General features: G+C 41.4%; 1 protein-coding gene across 1 annotated transcript in view; it reads left to right on the top strand.

Annotated features, from left to right (window-relative positions):
* Positions 1-4,475: 4,475 nt before the first annotated feature.
* The window catches only part of smtnl (smoothelin, like), a 52,078-nt gene continuing 38,681 nt past the window's right edge, over positions 4,476-17,872 (top strand). Inside the window, exons 1-3 of the mRNA XM_030408456.1 lie at positions 4,476-4,860; positions 6,874-7,012; positions 7,352-8,282. Coding sequence (XP_030264316.1) covers positions 7,608-8,282 — 675 coding nt within the window. The 5' untranslated portion in view covers positions 4,476-4,860; positions 6,874-7,012; positions 7,352-7,607. The remainder of the gene's footprint in view (positions 4,861-6,873; positions 7,013-7,351; positions 8,283-17,872) is intronic.

Below are 17,872 nucleotides of genomic sequence, written 5' to 3'. Positions count from 1 at the left end.
GTGTTTTGTGAATATTTCTGTCCGCATTTCATTTGACTTTTTATTTCATATCCATGTTTCAATGACCTTAACTAATTCTGAGTAAGTGTATAGTCAGTAATCACATTTTGCTGTGAATACAAACAGATCTTTATCTGTCTGAACTTGTTGACATTTTATACTGTATTATGCAATCAACATCTTTTTGCAGTGTGAGAACCTTCATTGCATCAGAATGTGTCTTCCACTGAAACAGGGATTGTCTCACCTTGTTTTGACTTATTGTGCAACACTCAAGGCAGTTATTGACATCACAGATCTGTGTCTGGACTGATTAGATCTCTGTTCTTTCAGTTTTGATAAACTGATTCACATTTTCAACAACAGTCAGAAATAGGCCAGTGCTGCAATGGATATCAGGTGGTAGGAGTTAGACAGCAACAATATGAACATTGAATTTGTAAATAAAGCCAAACCTTTACTTTTCCATAATTATTAGCATAATGTAGGTCTAACATATTTAAAGGTCTAATTATTAGATCAAACCTCCAGAAACACAAACTTTTTACAAATACTTTGAAATCAAAAGTAAATTTTTGATACAACACAATATGAAACTTGCTATTTTTGTCACTCTGTTTTAATCTGGATGCACCTTTGGTTCTCTGTTTAAAGCCTCATTCCTGTTTAAGTTTATCTACGTAACCGTAGGGTCTCATCTCTTGACATCTATATTGAAATTTTTTTTAGTGATAACTCCTTGTTAAATTAATTTGTATATTTCTTAATTTTGTTCTCAAGCAATTCCCAAAGACCTATGCAAATTTTCAATGATATTTTTTTAAAAACTCAATACCTTCCCTTTATAGAATAGTAAACTATTAAATGTACAATGATTAAAAAGCATTTTGTGAGATGTTTTGGGGTAGTACTATTCTATGACCAGTCATACACTTTCTTTGAATCACACTGTGGTCACACATACACAAAGTCAACATTCGCCTCCAGTTTACTTCCATGCTATGTGGGCAAAGAGGAAAAAGAAAAAAGAAAACAGTTGCAACCTGTCCTGAAGCATATTTACATCATGCATTTGCATGGAATTCGAATTCTCATGCTGTCACCATAGTAACTCATAGATACTCTCTCCACAGCACTGTGGCAGCGCTGGTCACAATCACAGGCTGGCCTCTGCATGCAACACTCCAATGTTACGAGAACATTTCTGCTGCGACAGTCATCTATCCCCTCAGTCACTTACAGCTGGGTTACTTGAGTGATTGTTTAATAGGCTCAGTCAGGTCAGTTAAGATGCCAAGTCTATTCACAGACAGATGACACATTTGGAAACATGAAACCCTTTGTTTTCCCTGAATGTGTCACCCTTCTGTGGTACTGCTATCTCAGAACATAATTTGGATTTGGATCTGACTTGTTCAGGCACGCCCCACGGATGGCCTATCAGATTGGGATTTGGGGAATTTGGAGGTTCGCTAAATGCCTTGGGCTCTTTGTTGTGTTCCTCAAGCTGTTCCTGATCCTTTTTTGTGGTGTGGCAAAGTGCACTGACCTACTGGTGGAGCCACTGCCATGGGGGGATGTACATAGGCAACAACCATGTTTAGAACCTATTGTGTCATGGAATTTAGTGGTGGGACAAAATATAATTTAATGATACGTTGGCACCAAATATCAATATTTTTATGAAAACGTGAACATGGAGAAGTTGCAGTCAGTGTGTGTGATAAAAAAGCACTAACTAAGTCTTTGTGCACTACACTGCTTCATTTCAGTGTCAAATTACTGTATGTGAAACTGTGCAATTATTAATACATAACTCCTGTACTTTTCCATTCCGATGGGTATTTTGTATTCTTCAGTTAGACAGATATTGTGATGTATCATTAGATAATTGTCTAGAAATCTATCGCTGTATCAACTGTGTCGATACTATCATTATCATGGGCAACATATCGTAAATCCTATGGTGAGTTATTCTGTGATTCGAACCCCTACATGGGTAAGTGTCCTGGTGTGTGAGGGATTGAAATAGCTTTCTGCTCACAGTATGCTTTTGTAGAAACAAAAAATACAAGAGCATTGTAAACAGCAATGTGATTGTATGTGCTGATGTGTGATTATATTTTGTGCTGTTTTTGTATGCTTTGATTATGTGTTGTCTCTGCATGATTGTACTGATGTTTCACTGTTTTCTCTTATCTTATCTTCATTGATTTATCTTGTTTCCTAACTGTCCTAATGCTCTCTTTTTAATCAGTGTGCTGTAATATATTGTTTTTGTTTTTTTGTTTTGTTTTTTAGGGTGCCTATTGTCATCTGGCCGGGGACTACAGCAGGATATTAGCCATGTTGGCTAAAGCTGCCCTTTTTTACTGTTGTTGATGCAGTTGATTAATTGGGATTGTCTTCAATATAATAAACTAATAAACTAAACTAAACTAAACTAAATTAGTGATGAAATAGCAATGACTTTCTTAGCGTCCTGCTTTTGTATTTTTTTTTTTTTTTTTGCAGAAGTTTGGCCCTTGACAACAACAGTGATATATTTTATCCATAAGTGTGCTATATATCACAAGCCCCAAATGTCTACCAGCCTGCTGCATGACCTAATCCACACTTAATCAGCTGAGGCAGACACCCTGCACAGAGGGAGAAGTATGTTTGCAAATGTCTCTGCAATATGAACAAATACATTAACTGCGCTGCAGCGAGGGAACCAGCTTCACGGAGGAAAAACATATTCAGTCATTATCAAAACAATGAAAAACTCAACCAGGATGTGGGAGGCAGCTTAGAGAGAGAGAGATGTATTCTTGTGACGACGGTTCCAGTTTTTCATTTCATACCACCACTCTGAATCATAAGGGGTCATACTACATCACCTGCTGACTCATTGTTACTGGAAAGCAGTGGTTTCTGACATTGGGGTCCAGGGACCCACAAGGCTATTCAGGGTGCCTTTGGGACAATGAGGAATAATTTCATTTTATTGTAAACCAACTAATTTACTTTCACAGCAAAGCTGAGTAAAATAAGCCACATGATCGTTTCACATATTGAACTGTGCTTTTGCTCTGCAAGGTAATGATTGTTGTTGGCAGGACTGGTTGATTGGTTTCAGCCACTGGGTAACAACAATGCAGTCAACAACAAAGACACACCACTTTATAGAGCTGATATAGCAAATGTGGTAGCAAACTGTCGCCTACTTACTCATCAAGCTGACATGAAGCAACATTAGCTGTCATATGTAGATTTATTTCTGTCCTGATGAATTTAAGTCCAACATTAAAGTTCCCATGAAGTCGTAATCTCTGCGCTCCAAAGTTCCTCTATTGTTTCAAAGATCAAGAGTTACCATTAGTCCAATGATTGTTTAGCTTTGAAATATGGTACGTTCATACATTCAGTCAGAAATAGTTGTTAAGAAACTTACTGTCCAATTTTTAAGAGCACTCTGAGCATCTTCTGTATGGAAGACATTTTAGGCCATTATTAAAAATTCAAAGTTCAAATAGAAAACTAAAATTAAAATTAATAAATAAAAAAGCTTTAAAAGTTAAATTATTTTACTACACAACTGGAAATAATCAGGTCATAAATCAGCTTAAAACAAAAATAAACAAATTGGAAAAGCAAATAAAAAATTTGAATGTAAATAATGGAGATGATCAAACAGAAAGCATTTGTAAAGATAAAAATGTAAATTACAATGTAAACAAGACAAAGAAAACATGAAATGTGAAACTGTAAAATAGGGGAATAAGTAAGTCTAAATGAAAAAGTAAGGTGAAATTATCAGTAGATTTCAGCAATGCATATTTTTTATGCTACAGTTGTCATGACACTGCGTAAAATCAATTAAAAAGAAAACTTGTGAATGTACGCAACTCACTCCTGTCCAGTTAGATCAAGTTATTATTATTTTGCATTCATGCATTTAATGCTTTCTAACGATATGACACATAAAAGTAACCACATAATAAGAAAAAATAAAAAATGCACCTGCATAATGTATAGGCGGTTGAGAACCACTGGTCTAAACCAGCTCATGAGACTAAATATCTGGCTTTTTACCCGCTCACTGCTGCCCTGTGTTTTGTAGCTAGTGATGCTATATTTGTCTGTCTGTCCTTTGGTGCAGGTTTTTCACTGAAACAGCTGCCTGCTATAAACAGGATTCATGGAGCAGCGAGAGGAAACCCATATAGCCTTGGCATGGGGTTTAAAAATCAAAGCAATAAGCTGAAAAACACGGAAGCAATACTTTTTTTAGAGCTGAGGCCAACTGAGTGTGGAGTTAGTGAGTTTGTGAATATGAGCAGTGTTCATTTCGGCAGTTTCATTGTTTTGTCCAGTTTTACTCAACAAAAAGTTAAGTCATTACATTTTAGTCAACTTTAAGTCAAAATGGTTTCTCTCTTTAAACGTTTCAATTGGGCTTGGACACATCCGACCAGACGTCTTGCTTTAACCTGCATTGTATTTCTCTTGCTGAATATAAAGCGTGATGGTAGATCTAGTATTTTTTCCACCACTGACATTTTAGATCCATCTCATCCTGTCAACGAAAACAAAGCATACATTTTGACTTAGTTTTTATTATTGAAGATGTATCTTTTAGCTTGTCAACATCTCATTTCATCTCGCCAGGCGACAGCAGACAGCCAGCCTGTCAGGTCTGCCTACTGAGCCCAGACACACTCTGACAGGGAACAGCAGCTCCGGAGGATCAGTGAACTCCCGACCGGAGCAGTGAGACCAAAGAAGACTGAGGTGGATGTGATTGATCGATGATACCGTGGTTTGGAAAGAACAGAAGGAAAAGACTATTGCGAGGGAACTCAGAAGTACTGTTAGGTAACACAAAAATCACTGCAAAAACATAGTGAGGTAATGCAAAAGTAGTCCTAAAAAACTCTCGCCATGACCCTGAGGGGGCTCCATAAAATTGTTTATTTAAATGAAATTAAATGTATTATTTATTATTTATTTGGAAAAAATTAATATATGTCCCAAGTGCAGGATGAGTCCCCAACATTTGTAATGTGTTTCCAGGATGAAGAAAACTTTTTTGCCACTGTTGGCCTGATACTGTTGTAAAGGTGAGAAATGAAGCAAGACCTGTGTTCATGGAGACATTAAAGCTCGCCTTTCAGGAATGGAAAACTGTGTCAATAGAGGAAACCATTTATTCACAGATTTATTAGAAGTAATGTGGACATACTTCAGACCAAGATAAATCTCAGATGACCAATAATGCTGACACCCGTGACCTCTGCCCTCTGCGGTTGTTTGTTGCGGTCTGTGTCTTGTACTGCCCCCAGCAGACTCACATAAACCTAAGGGAGTGAGTGTGCGTAAGATAGAGGGGGCACGAGAGACGGGGAGACAATCTTCCAGTAAATCACCTCACCAAACCCCCTCCTCATCTCCCAACACTCCCTGTGGCACCTCTCTCACACAATCCTACACACACACACACACACGCACACATACACACACAGTTGACAGTAAGCAGGAGGGTGGAATGTCGAAGTCATACACACAATTGCTATCTGGAGTTAAATGTTTGCTCTGTTGGGGTCTAGTTACAAGGGGGAGGGTAGTGGTCCTCAGCAGCGAAGTTTTCTGTCTGTCTGTCCGTCTGTCTGTGTGTCTGGTTGGGCCACGATACACTCAACTACAATAGAATAGAAAATATTAGAAAAATGTAACAAATTTAAAAATGTGGAAGATAAACCGGCCTACATTTCCCATCTTTATCTGTTAAATTTTCAACATTTCTTATTTTAACAAAACACCATAAGAACAAGGGGATGGGAAGGTAATGATATCGAGATAAGATAGAGACAGAGATCGGGGGAAAATAAGTGTAAAGTGTGTATTGGGATTGGCTGTGGAAATAAAGCTGAAGTAGAAATCGAGACCTTAATTACACTTATCGCTACAAACGAAATTTCATTTGATCATGTTAAAGGGGACATGTTGTGCTTTTTTTCAATTCCTTAAGTTTGTTATGTTGCTTCGTGTGCACCTAAAGTATCTTATATATTCACAGTAGAAGTGAAACTATCTGGAAGCTGAAAACCCGTCAGAGAAGATCATCAGTGAGCGATGCTGGCTCAGGCCCATGTGAGCTACTGTGGGACCAATCAGAGCAGACTGGGTATTAGGAAGGGGGGCCCTTAAAGACACAACGGCTCAGACAGTGTGTTTCAGACAGAAGGGGGATTACAATGCTGCTGCACTGGACAGTGTGAGGAAACTAAAGTGTTTTATTAAGCATTAAAGCATATAAATCTACTCTAGTAGATTAGTAGTAACTCAGAATGAAATTATTTTTTTATTATTTTTTATTTATTTATTTTTTGTATCTATTGTATTATCTACTGTAAAGGTGACACAGTCAAAGTCATCACACTTACAGACATATGTTTTACGAGGTCACCGTGGCAACAGTATTGATGCTTCACTTATGATAGAAATAACCACCATGTTGACACAGCTGCCATCAATAAAAAGATAGTGATAAATTACTCACACACACAAGTAATGCAACACTGAAAATATGCCTCTAGTCATATATTTTGTTCAATTAAAAAAGTGAAAAGAACAGATGAGAGAGAAAAAGCAAAATGTTGCACAGAGCAGGGAAAGTAACAAAAAGAAGAGGAGGAGTGAAAACTAAGAGAGAGGAGTCCTCCTTCTGACAGTTTGCACAGTGCAAGCATATAAAAGCGACCTGGCCCGCCTCTCTCCCCCCCTTACATTTACTACTCTTTTCATGTTGTTTCTTCCCTCCACCACCGCCACCACCACCACCAACCTCCTCCTACTTTATCCCTCCCTCTATCCTCCCTCCTCCTCCAGGCTTAAAGAGAGAAGTGATCAACCTGAGAGTTTAAACAAACCAGAGAGCCGGCAGAGTACACACACTTCCACAGACGCACTCACAAGCTGTTGAGCGCCGAGGGATCTCTACGGAGTTGCAGCAGAGGGCCAAGCTGAGGTAGGTTTATTGTAGCTGTGAGTGAAGATGACCTCATTGACGTGTTTTATGACTGTTATGAAACTTAGCTGGCCCAAAGACATTTGAGCTTTCTGTCTGTCATTCTGACTCCTTAAAAACAGAGTCTCGAGTTCAGTTCAGTGCAGGAAAGACGGTCAGAGCAGTTGTTTGGATCAAGTTTGTGATGTTTTGGGTTCTTAATTGCCTTATTAAAAAGCCTTAATTTCACAGTTTCTTGAATAATTTGAAATGTAGCTGTTTGCACAGGATGTCACATTCTTTCCCAGCTAAGCACAGTACCACAAACTTAAGGTGAACTCTTGTCCCTTCACCTTTCAGACAAAAGAAATTACCTGAAGAAGTACCTGAAAAGCAGATCTTATTGAAGGAGAAGCAACCCAGGACGTCCCAGGAAAAATCTGAAAGAGTGGGGATAAAACCAGACCTTTGCCTCCTCCACAAACTTTCACTTCCTAACCCTTGTATCTCAGCCCCCCGTCCAGCCCATCCCTCAGCACTCTGACATAAGCCATTCTCCAGTGGCTAGAGGAGCTCGATCTCAGACTCACAACTGATTTCACAATTGTTTTCCACGATGGAAGCCCCTTCCTTGGCTGAGATGGGAGACTTGTGTCACCCCCGGTCTCCCTCTCCAGAAGGGGAGACAGTGTGTGCAGCTCTAGCACGCTATGAGAAGACTCTCAGAGATGCCATTAGGGAGATCCACATGGATGTCAGCACTTTTAAGCTGGGCATGGAAAGACGTCTGGAGGAGACAGCCAACCTGAGTGGGCCTCTTGGACGAGCTGTGGCTCAGCTCCAGCAGGAGAACCGACAGCTCAAGAGTCAGCTGGACGTTCTCACCCGACAGGTGGAGCTCCTGAGTGGGATGACGTGTGACAGGAGTACCTTCAACTACAGCCACAATCACAGTCAGAATAACAAGAATCACCTCAGTGACATTCAGAAGAATCATCAGGAGATTAAAGAAGTGGTCTACGGAAAGGGTCAGGCTCAGGCTCAGGCTAACACTCAGAGCCAGGCTCACCTCCATATCCAGTCCTGCAGCCTGGGGAGCCAGGCTCAGACCTATGGCAGTCAGTCCAGTCCTGTGTCCCCACCTGCCCCCCTCTCATCCTCCCCGACTTCCAGCAGTCCGCCTGTGGGTGCCAGAGTTTCCTCCATGATGACCGGCCCAGTGTCAGGCAGCAGCCCCTCCACCGCCCGCTTCTCCAGCCGAGCCACATTTGCTGTGTCCAGCAAGACGAATGTGAGTACTGAATGTTTGTAGAGAAGAAAGTCCTTTCTATAAAGGTCATGTCTATAATGCATCAGGCATGGCAACATATACTAAGATTTATAAAGTTGACAGATGTTGACATAATATATCATAAGCTTAACATCCATAATGCTTTATACCTCCATGCCCAAGTGGCAAAGTGTTCATTTTTTTAAACGCACAGTTAAAGCAGGCATGTTATGACCGTCGGCTTGCCCCGTAGTTTGGGAAATCAGAAAGCGTGTCTTCATAAATGACAAGCACAAACAAAACTCCATGGAGCCAAGGGTCTTTTGAAGGACAGGTTCAGCTTCAAAGCCCTACCAGATGATTCTCTCAACAAGAACAATTCTGTACTGATATCGGCAGGACTAGAGCAAGTTAGCTATTAGCAGCCAATGGGCAGCAGAGTCCTGCATGTGTATGGGATTGTGTGTGGCATTTTAGCAGTGCAAAGAGAAACTGATCAGGCTTTACAGAGATCACCCCACATATAAATACCCCACATTTGAAGCATTCATATTTTCTCAAAGGTATGGTTGCTAACAAGCGGTTAAATGAGACTACAGAGGTAGTCAGGGACATTTAACATCATTGTTAATGCAAGTTAATGCGATAACTCACTCACTCTCACAAGTATGTCTTTACGGGTGGACCATAGTGGAATTTCTAACCATTACTTTCCGAACTTGTAAATTGATACATTTTTAGTATGCACTATGATTAATGTCTATACTTAAGTGCAGTAAGATGCTCAGTGGCGGTTTACACTGAACTCCGTGACCGCAACAGAGTACACTTATTGCCTAATATTAGCTTTTTACTTCTTTCTTTACTTCTTTTTTCTTTTACGTATCTAGATGAGGAGAGTGCTGCTGTGCTGTGTGGATGTGTCATACAAGCATAGGTGTCGGTGCGACCCACCACCCGGCCTGTCTGCTCTACCAAATGAGCCCAAAGACACTGTAGCTCCTATAGCCAGTCATTGGGGCCGTTTACTGGGGCAACCATTTCTCATAGTCCGCTGCGTCGGCTCCACCACTGGTTGTTTGTTTTAAATAACCGTGAGAAAAAAACACAAGCACAACCCAGACAGCCACTGAATACAGAAAATAAATAAAGTGTCAGATTTACGCGGCACAGGTAGTCCACTGGACAAGAGGGAGGGAGGTCAGTAGGAGCCGTGCCAATAGCCGAGCGCCTGTTCTTGGCTGTCCTCCTGTGTCCACGACCACCTGAGTGACCCCGTGGTCTGATGTACAACCAGAGAGATGGAGGGAGCTCAATAGGCCACAATGAATTTACTTTACTTTATGTAATCAGACTATAAAAGAGACAAGAATTTTTTGTCTAATGTGCTGTTTCTCAACCGTATGTTCAGGGACTGGTGTAAGTGGGTTGACGTTGTGTTTTATGAGGGTAAGATGTTATTAAAATGAATCGAAAACTAATAGTGATCAATTTAATACATTTACTTTTTAATTAGAATATAATTTGATGGGAATAAATACAAATAAACACTTAAGATAAAAACCGTAACCCAATATTTAAAAATATGTAATTTTAAAATAAAGTTTCAATGCATGGAAATTAAAAAGTAATGTAACTTTTAATGTAAAACCTTTTAAAAAAGTATTTTAAAAATAGCATCATTGCATTATTTAAGTTGATTCATTGCAATCATAACTTCATTCTTTGTTTTATTCCCTCATAGTTCAACTCACTACCATTTTTTATGGTAGTGGGCTATTAACCCACTACCATAAAGTGATTTAAGCTATTATAAATGAGTCTTGAATCAATTTACATACTTTTCCTTATTTATATATTCATATATGTGAACTGGGTTAGGGATCTGTAATTTCCACTGGATACGGGTCCGCTGCGTTGCGGCCATACTGCCGTTTCCATCCGTCTCCAGTATGTATGCTAAGCTAAGCTAACTGCTTAAGATTCAATGGCCATACTGGCTCTGGCATCAGAGCCAGAGGAGTTCCCGCGATAATCACATAATCACTCACGACCACAGTTATAGGTCTGTGTTATTAAAAGTGTTCCCGACCGAAGGATTAGCAGAAGTTTCGGCAATCCAATTTCCACTGGATACGTCTCCGCTGCGTTGCGTCTCCGCCACGCCAGCAGTGCAAATACGTTTCACTTTAGTCTATGCGTCAATCCCCACCAGGTCTGCTGCGCTGCGTATTTGCTCCGTCCCAGCTCCGGCAGTCCGGAGCCCTCCGGCACAGATACGCAGGACTTCTATATCTGGCGGATGCCAGAGCACGACGCAGCAATTCTGCTGAATTTAGCACGGAGCAGACAGGAAGTCAAGCGCCAAAATAAGAAACAGCATCCGGTTACCTTTCAAAATAAAACACTCCGTGTTGACACCAGTACACAAATCTCACAAAAGAGACCATCACAAGCTCTTCTGCTAATCCTTCGGTCGGGAACACTTCGTGTTGTTGTTTTTAATAACACAGACCTATAACTGCGGTCGTGAGTGATTATGTGATTATCGCGGGAACTCCTCTGCCTCGTGAGCCAGCTGTCTACCGTACTGCGCCGTGGCGGACTCAAACCGCAACCGGTGGGGATTGGCGGACTGCGGAGCAAAACCGGATTGGAGCCGCAACACAGCGGACCTGTATCCAGTGGAAATTGGGGGTAATCCAGTGGGAATTGGGGGGCCTACCAATTAAAGCTAGGGTCTACAATCCTGGAGAGCTAGCAAGAGAGCTAGCAAGATTTGAAAGTGGCACCTCCTCTGAGTTCCACCCCCCCATCCCGTCAGTGCTCCGTCCAAAGCCACTCCCCCACAAACTTGAACGCGCATCTGTTAAGCCTGATTTATGCTTCTGCGTCGCGGCGACGGCATAGCTACGTCGTCGACGCAGACCCCTACGCGGACCCTACGCCGTAGCCTGACGTGCGCCTCCAAAAAATCCTGACTACGCGTCACGTCGACGCCTCGAGATGCGAACGGCAAGGACTGTGATTGGTCCGCTCAGAACGTCATTTCAGGCAGTTGCTTCTTCTTCTGTGTCGCCTGCGCTTCAACATTTGTAATAACAGCATTTGTTGTTCAATATCCACGAGCTCCATCTCCAAAAACACCCGCTCCATCTCAGTTGCCATTGTTTACTGTCTGACCGGAAGAAAACCAAGGAATCCGATATGAACCCCCCGAAACCAAACAAAGACACAGCCAAACCCCCCTAGCAACTTGGCGGTGAATTGCAGAACAACGCGTTCCCTCGACGAAGAACTTCGAATGCTCAATGACGGCGTAGGGTCAACGACGTTGCTACGCCGTCGCCGCGACGCAGAAGCATAAACCAGGCTCAGTGGGACTCAGCAGGGAGAAGGAGATGCCGGAGAGAGATGCAGCAATTCAGCTGAATTTAGCACGGAGCAGACAGGAAGTCAAGCGCCAAAATAACAAACTACATCCGGTTACTTTTCAAAATAAAACACTCCGTGTTGACATTAGCATAAATCGTGAGGCCAGCTGTCTACCGTACTGCGCCGTTGCGGACTCGAACCGCAACCGGTGGGGATTGCCGGACGGCGGAGCAAAACCGGATCGGAGCCGCGACCCAGCGGACCCCTATCCAGTGGAAATTGGGCCGACTCATTAGCCATTCTCATGGCTAAAAACAACACACAAAGAAGCTAACGTTAGCATTGGGCTAATACGATCTACAAACGTAGCCAAGTTGGCAAACCTCACATATTTCATGAAAATAACAAATCCCCCTGAAACAAAACAAATAATTACTTGTCCAACAGAAAGAGAGCAACCTCTGCATCACTTTTCAAGCCCTTCACATGCCCCAGTTGTCTCCACCGCTCAAACGTCAAATGTTGACTCGGTCCGACTTCTTTCTTTATCCAGAGCCTTTTTCGTCGCAGCCTTTTCTGCCTCAGGCTTTCTTTTCCTTGCCTTTTTAGCGGGGTGAGCTGTTACAAGTAACGCTGGCTGCATTTTCTCTGCCATTGTAACCAAATGAACGTCTTCTCCTGCAACTAGTATTTCTGCAGAGGAGTGTGCTGAATATTTCCGGCATCAGTGAAACGTAATGTGTGTGCACGCGGAGGAGGGAGGGACAGAGGACGAGACATGAAGGCATCTGACCAGTCCGTGCATCTGACCAATCCGTGCTGTCCGGGCCGGACGGCACGGATTGGTCAGATTTTTCTCAGTCCTACAGCTGCCACAGAGGTCCGATTATTTTCGTTCCTTTTTCTGAATACATAATGTATTGACTACTCTCAGGATAGCAGGATCATTTCACCCAGTATAACAAAATGTGTTTCTGAACAACATTACAGACCCTAGCTTTAATGTTCCTTATGCTACTCCAGCCAGCCATATTATCAAACTACATGATATAACATACCAGAATAAATTATATGACAAATAAACTTAATGCAATTACACAAAAATCATAGGAAAGAACTGCAACCCTCTGATAAAATTGTCCCACACACATTTTAAGTTCTTCTTACGCCATGCATGCATGTCACCGGCTGTGTCACTGCTGTTGCACAACAGCCCTCAACCAGGATGGTTAAGGATTTATGAAGAAGCAGTAACATGAGTTTCTGGGAGGTGCGGTTAATGTGGTTTTCAGACCAGAGTCGAATATGTCAAATCAGCACTGTGAAATGAGGAGAAGTAATTGTCGCTTTTGTCCCGTTCAAACCTCTTCGGTCCAGTTTTGGGTAATTTTATGTTTTCACTTGACCAGAATGATTACATGGTTCTGGTTTTGAAAAAGAGATGTCCAAACACTGGTCTTGTGAAACTCCCTCTAAACTCCACAGAATACATTTCAAAACTGATGAGTCAAGCCAAAATCAAGCCTGTTTTCTAAGGCTATCAAAACTGGTTTTAAAGTGTCTTGTGTCTGTGTCTCATCTAGTTGACCACGTCATCAATGGTGACCAGATGGTGTCAGTGTTTTAGTGCTCAATGTTTTCTGAGTTATTATCAGTTGAATCATAGTTGAATTTGTTTCCTCTTTGGCCTCCTCTTGACTCTGTGTTAAGTGTAGCAAAATAGTGAGGACCCAGTCGCAAGACACTCAGGAGGCAGGCGGGGTAAAGAACAAAAATCAAGCTTTTAATAACAAAAGCTGTAAACCGAGATCTGAAAAAATACAAAATAAAAAAAAATACAAAGCCCAAACACAAAAGCGAAACAAAGTTCAAACCAAGAAAAGCACAAGGAATAAAAGCCAGAAACAAACCATGGGAGAAGGGACACAAAGGCACAGGAACAGGCTCACACAAGGACAGCAGGGAGCACACAGACTATATGACAGACTGATTGACTAATAGGACACAGGTGAACACAGAAATAGGGTGGAAAATCACACAAAGGGAGGGAATGAAAAGCAAAACATTGCATATGAGGGCAGAACTTCCAAATAAAACAGGAAACAACAAAACCGCAACTCAAACTACGACACTGATTAAACAGAAATATAGACTCTCCCGACTTCTTTCCATCCTGTGGTTGCTGCATCACTTAGCCAATAGATGACGTGTATGTTTGTTTCCTGGCATTCTCCTGATCAGAGATTTATGTGTTTTTTTCAGAGCAGAAAAAAATTTAATCTGTCAAATCTGTCTAAATATTTGGAAACACTATTTTGAAGATTTATTCTCTTTTGTCTTCCCATTTTCAGGCTTTTGTGTTTACATACATTTGAGTGTGTTTTGGAATTTGTGATTTTGCAGTTGGCAAGAATGAAGGCAAATCCAACCAATGCCTTTATTAATTGCAAGGAATTTGCCAGAAATTTCTCAGAGCAGTCTCGCAACACAATCCAGTTTAACCCAAATGCTTCCATTGGCTGGGATATGCTTCGAAATTTGCACAGAAGTACAAATACATGAGCTTCAATGGGAGACATATTTTATTTTACATACTTTTGTGGATTCTGGACACCTTGTGGACATTGACTCCTTAACTAACATATTGCAGAATCATGTGATAGTGGGACAGAGTGGCTGTGATCATGTGTTACCATGGTGTGTTAGGTGAATGGCAGGAGGGCCACAGAGGATGTTAATTACTTCAAGGGCGCTCAGTCCTGCTCTGGAAAGTATGACATTTATGAGGCCAGTATTGAGACTCTTTTTATTTGGAGCAGAGGTGGTCCTCAGTGAGGCTCGCTATTTCGTCTTGCCTGTAAAGTCACAGCTGACACAAAGCTGGAACACTTTACACCTACACACACCTCTATCCTCGCACACATCCTTTATGCAAACCTAGTGTGCATATAATGGAGCGCAGCAGGCAGCAGGTTGAGAGGGCAATAATACCACACAGTTTTGGAACCGGCTTTCCAAAATGATGCAGGTTGCTACGGACAACATCAGCTCCTTATGTATCTTGTTTGTTTATTTTACAGAGACAGTGCATAGCCTCTTAGCTGTACCAAGTTTAGCTAAAAGCTAATTTACATCTGCATTTAATGGGCAGGAGACAGAGAAAAAGAATTACAGTATAAAAACAGTTACAAAATATAAGAAAAATATAGTCTCTGTACAAATACATCAGCACCTCAGCAACGACAACAACAGGATTTCAAAACATTGAAATATGGCAGCAATAAACATGTGTGTGTTATGTGTGATGAGTACATGACTGAGTTGATTTTAGCCACGATCTCATCTTAAATTCAAAATCAGTGAAGCGGCAGCATTCTCTCATATAACTTCATATTGAGTTCCAAAAATTGGTCGCTGTAACAGAGAGGGCTGATTTCTCAGACTCAGGAGATCTACGCTGTATTGCACTTCATCCTAATTGTCCTCCCATTCTCTGAGCGTAACGTTATGAACTCTTTTAATGGGGGAGGGGCTAGAGCATTGAGAGCTTTGTACACTAAACAAACATCAGCAAGACACACCACTTTTTTAAAGGTTAGAAGGTTATACCTCTGAATGACATTACAGTAGTGGTAACCTGGCGGGCCTTGCGCGTTTTCTTTACCCTAAAGTCTGCTTGTAAAGGGTTTGGTTCAGGTTTGTTCCCCCTTTATCTGTAATTACCAAACTTTTTTGTGGAAGAATGTTATCTTCTGTGGAATCATGTGGTTCAGAGTGAACCAACACAAGGGCACCTTTGTTTCTGTGTTTCTGCCACGGGAGATCCCCCGTGCATAGCTCACATCAAACATACAGAAAATACTAATGTACTGTATCCATGCACAAAGGTTTGCTGTGTTTACGCTGCTCCTCTTCTCACAATCAACGCCATGCCATTTTTTCACCCACGTCGTCAGATCCTGAAACACTGCTGTTTGAATCATAATTGCAGCTTGCTCTTCCTGCCACACCCTCACCTGTCTGTCAGGGTAGGAAGATACAGTACTTTAAGTTCAGCTGGCTGTTCAAATAGGCCTGACTGACATGATACAGCACAAGTCGCACATGCATGCACGCACATACACACACGCACATACACACAGCAACGCACTGAGGGCATTCTTAGTGACTTGAACCCCAGCTGGAAGCCGACTGTGTCTAGAGAGATGTGTATTGGCGTGTCTTGTCTTCCAGCCTGCTCTCCAGCTGTCGTTGTGCGCCTTCACTGTGACCTGGCAAGCCGCCACTTAATGACACACACGCACACCTACAGGTCCACACACACACATACACACATGCAGATATGCAAAAGACACCTGCAGCATGTCAGCATGATCTCGTTCACATTAAAAACACACCTGCAGCACACATGTATAAATTATAATAATACTTTCTTTTTTCTTTTTTCACTGTTCTCTTCAAACAAGAAATCAAACAAAAGATTTAGTGCTCTTTCAGCAGCTGAATTGAAATATAAACACACGTTTGCTGTGCACTGCTTTTAATGACAAAACAAAGTCAAAATGAAGAGTAATGTTTCGCAACATGTGAGACGTTTTGTTGCAATTTGCCACGTTTGATTCAGTACAGAGAAATTTGCATACAAATACTTTTTCGTCGTGTGGTTGCAGCAGTGTGTGCATACACAGACACTTGTTCTGTACATGTGGACGTACACACACGGACACCATGTTTGGCTGGTCAGTTTCCTGCATTGTGTAGAGCAGTACAGCAGCTATCTGGTGTTGTTTTGATCCATCTGCTGTTCTCCTGTCTGAGTAGAAATAAAGCAGATTTTCTCAATTTTTTCAGTGTATTATATCAAGGTGTTGTATGCCAAAAAAGTATTTGATTGAGATTCTACCATGCTGTCAATTACTGATTTTTGGATAACTTGCATTTCTATACCACCTTTACAGCTCAAAGCGCTTGTTGTGTTCAACCGTTCAGACACCACATTCAAATGATGTTTTTTTTTTTTTTTTTACCTCATATCTTTATTGATTTTAAACATTGTACATCACTTTTTCAAAATGGCGTGGTCGTATCATTTCAAGTCTCCCTCGAAACAGCTTCCCTCCCTCCCACCTGCCCAAAACAAATATATAGCACTAAAACATATAGCACATAATGAAAAGGTTTTTTCATGTTTTAATGCTTTATTACAGCTTGTTTTCATCATTCTGTGAATGAAAGAGGTCATTTAACTGCTTCATACTGACTCCCGGATACATTAACGTGATTTTCCAATGTCCATGCCAACAGACGTACATGTCTCCTACAGTAAACACTGGTCCTGAAGTGTGTGAACACCTCGTCAGTAGTACTGCCTTTAATTCCCCACACGAGAGAAGTAAAAATATCTGGAAGCTGAAAACATGACAGAGCTGACCAGAGACACGGTGAGCAGTGCGGGCTCACCCAGCTAGCAATTCATTGTTCCAAAAATGTTCTGAGAATGTTACTGAGAATGTTCTCATAATGTTTTCAGCAGGAAGTTTTCGTTAAGTTCCCAGAATGTTCGAGGGTAATGTTCTCTAAAAACATTCCAAAAACGTTTTGTGATAACCTCCTTAAAATGTTTAGTAACAGCATTGCTTGAACGTTATGCCCTAATGTTCTTGAAAACGTTCTCAGCGGGAAGTTTTCGTTAAGTTCCCAGAATGTTTGAGGATAACGTTCTCTAAAAACATTCCAAAAATGTTTTGTGATAACCTCCTTAAAATGTTCAGTGACAACATTACTTGAACGTTAGGCCCTAATGTTCTTGAAAACGTTTTCAGCGGTAAGTTTTAGTTAAGTTCCCAGAATGTTTGAGGATAACGTTCTCTAAAAACATTCCAAAAATGTTTTGTGATAACCTCCTTAAAATGTTTAGTGACAACATTGCTTGAATGTAGGGCCCTAATGTTCTCAGTGGGACATTTTCAAAAAAAATCAACTTGCATTTATATAGCGCTTTTACCAGTACTTGCCACATTCACCCACTCACACATCCATACACTGATGACGGAGGCTGCCATGCAAGGTGCCAACTGCACATCAGGAGCAATTTGGGGTTTAGTATTTTCCTCAAGGCCATTTCAACATGCAACTCAACCGAACTTGGATTCGAACCAGTAACCTTCTAATCACTAGACAACCTGCTCTACCCACTGAGCTACAGCCGCCCCAAACATCTCATTCTAAATGTCCCT

The sequence above is a fragment of the Sparus aurata genome, chromosome 2 (genome assembly GCF_900880675.1).
Source record: "Sparus aurata chromosome 2, fSpaAur1.1, whole genome shotgun sequence".
Classification (NCBI taxonomy): Eukaryota; Metazoa; Chordata; class Actinopteri; order Spariformes; family Sparidae; genus Sparus; species Sparus aurata.
This window is presented reverse-complemented; position numbering and strand designations above follow the sequence as displayed.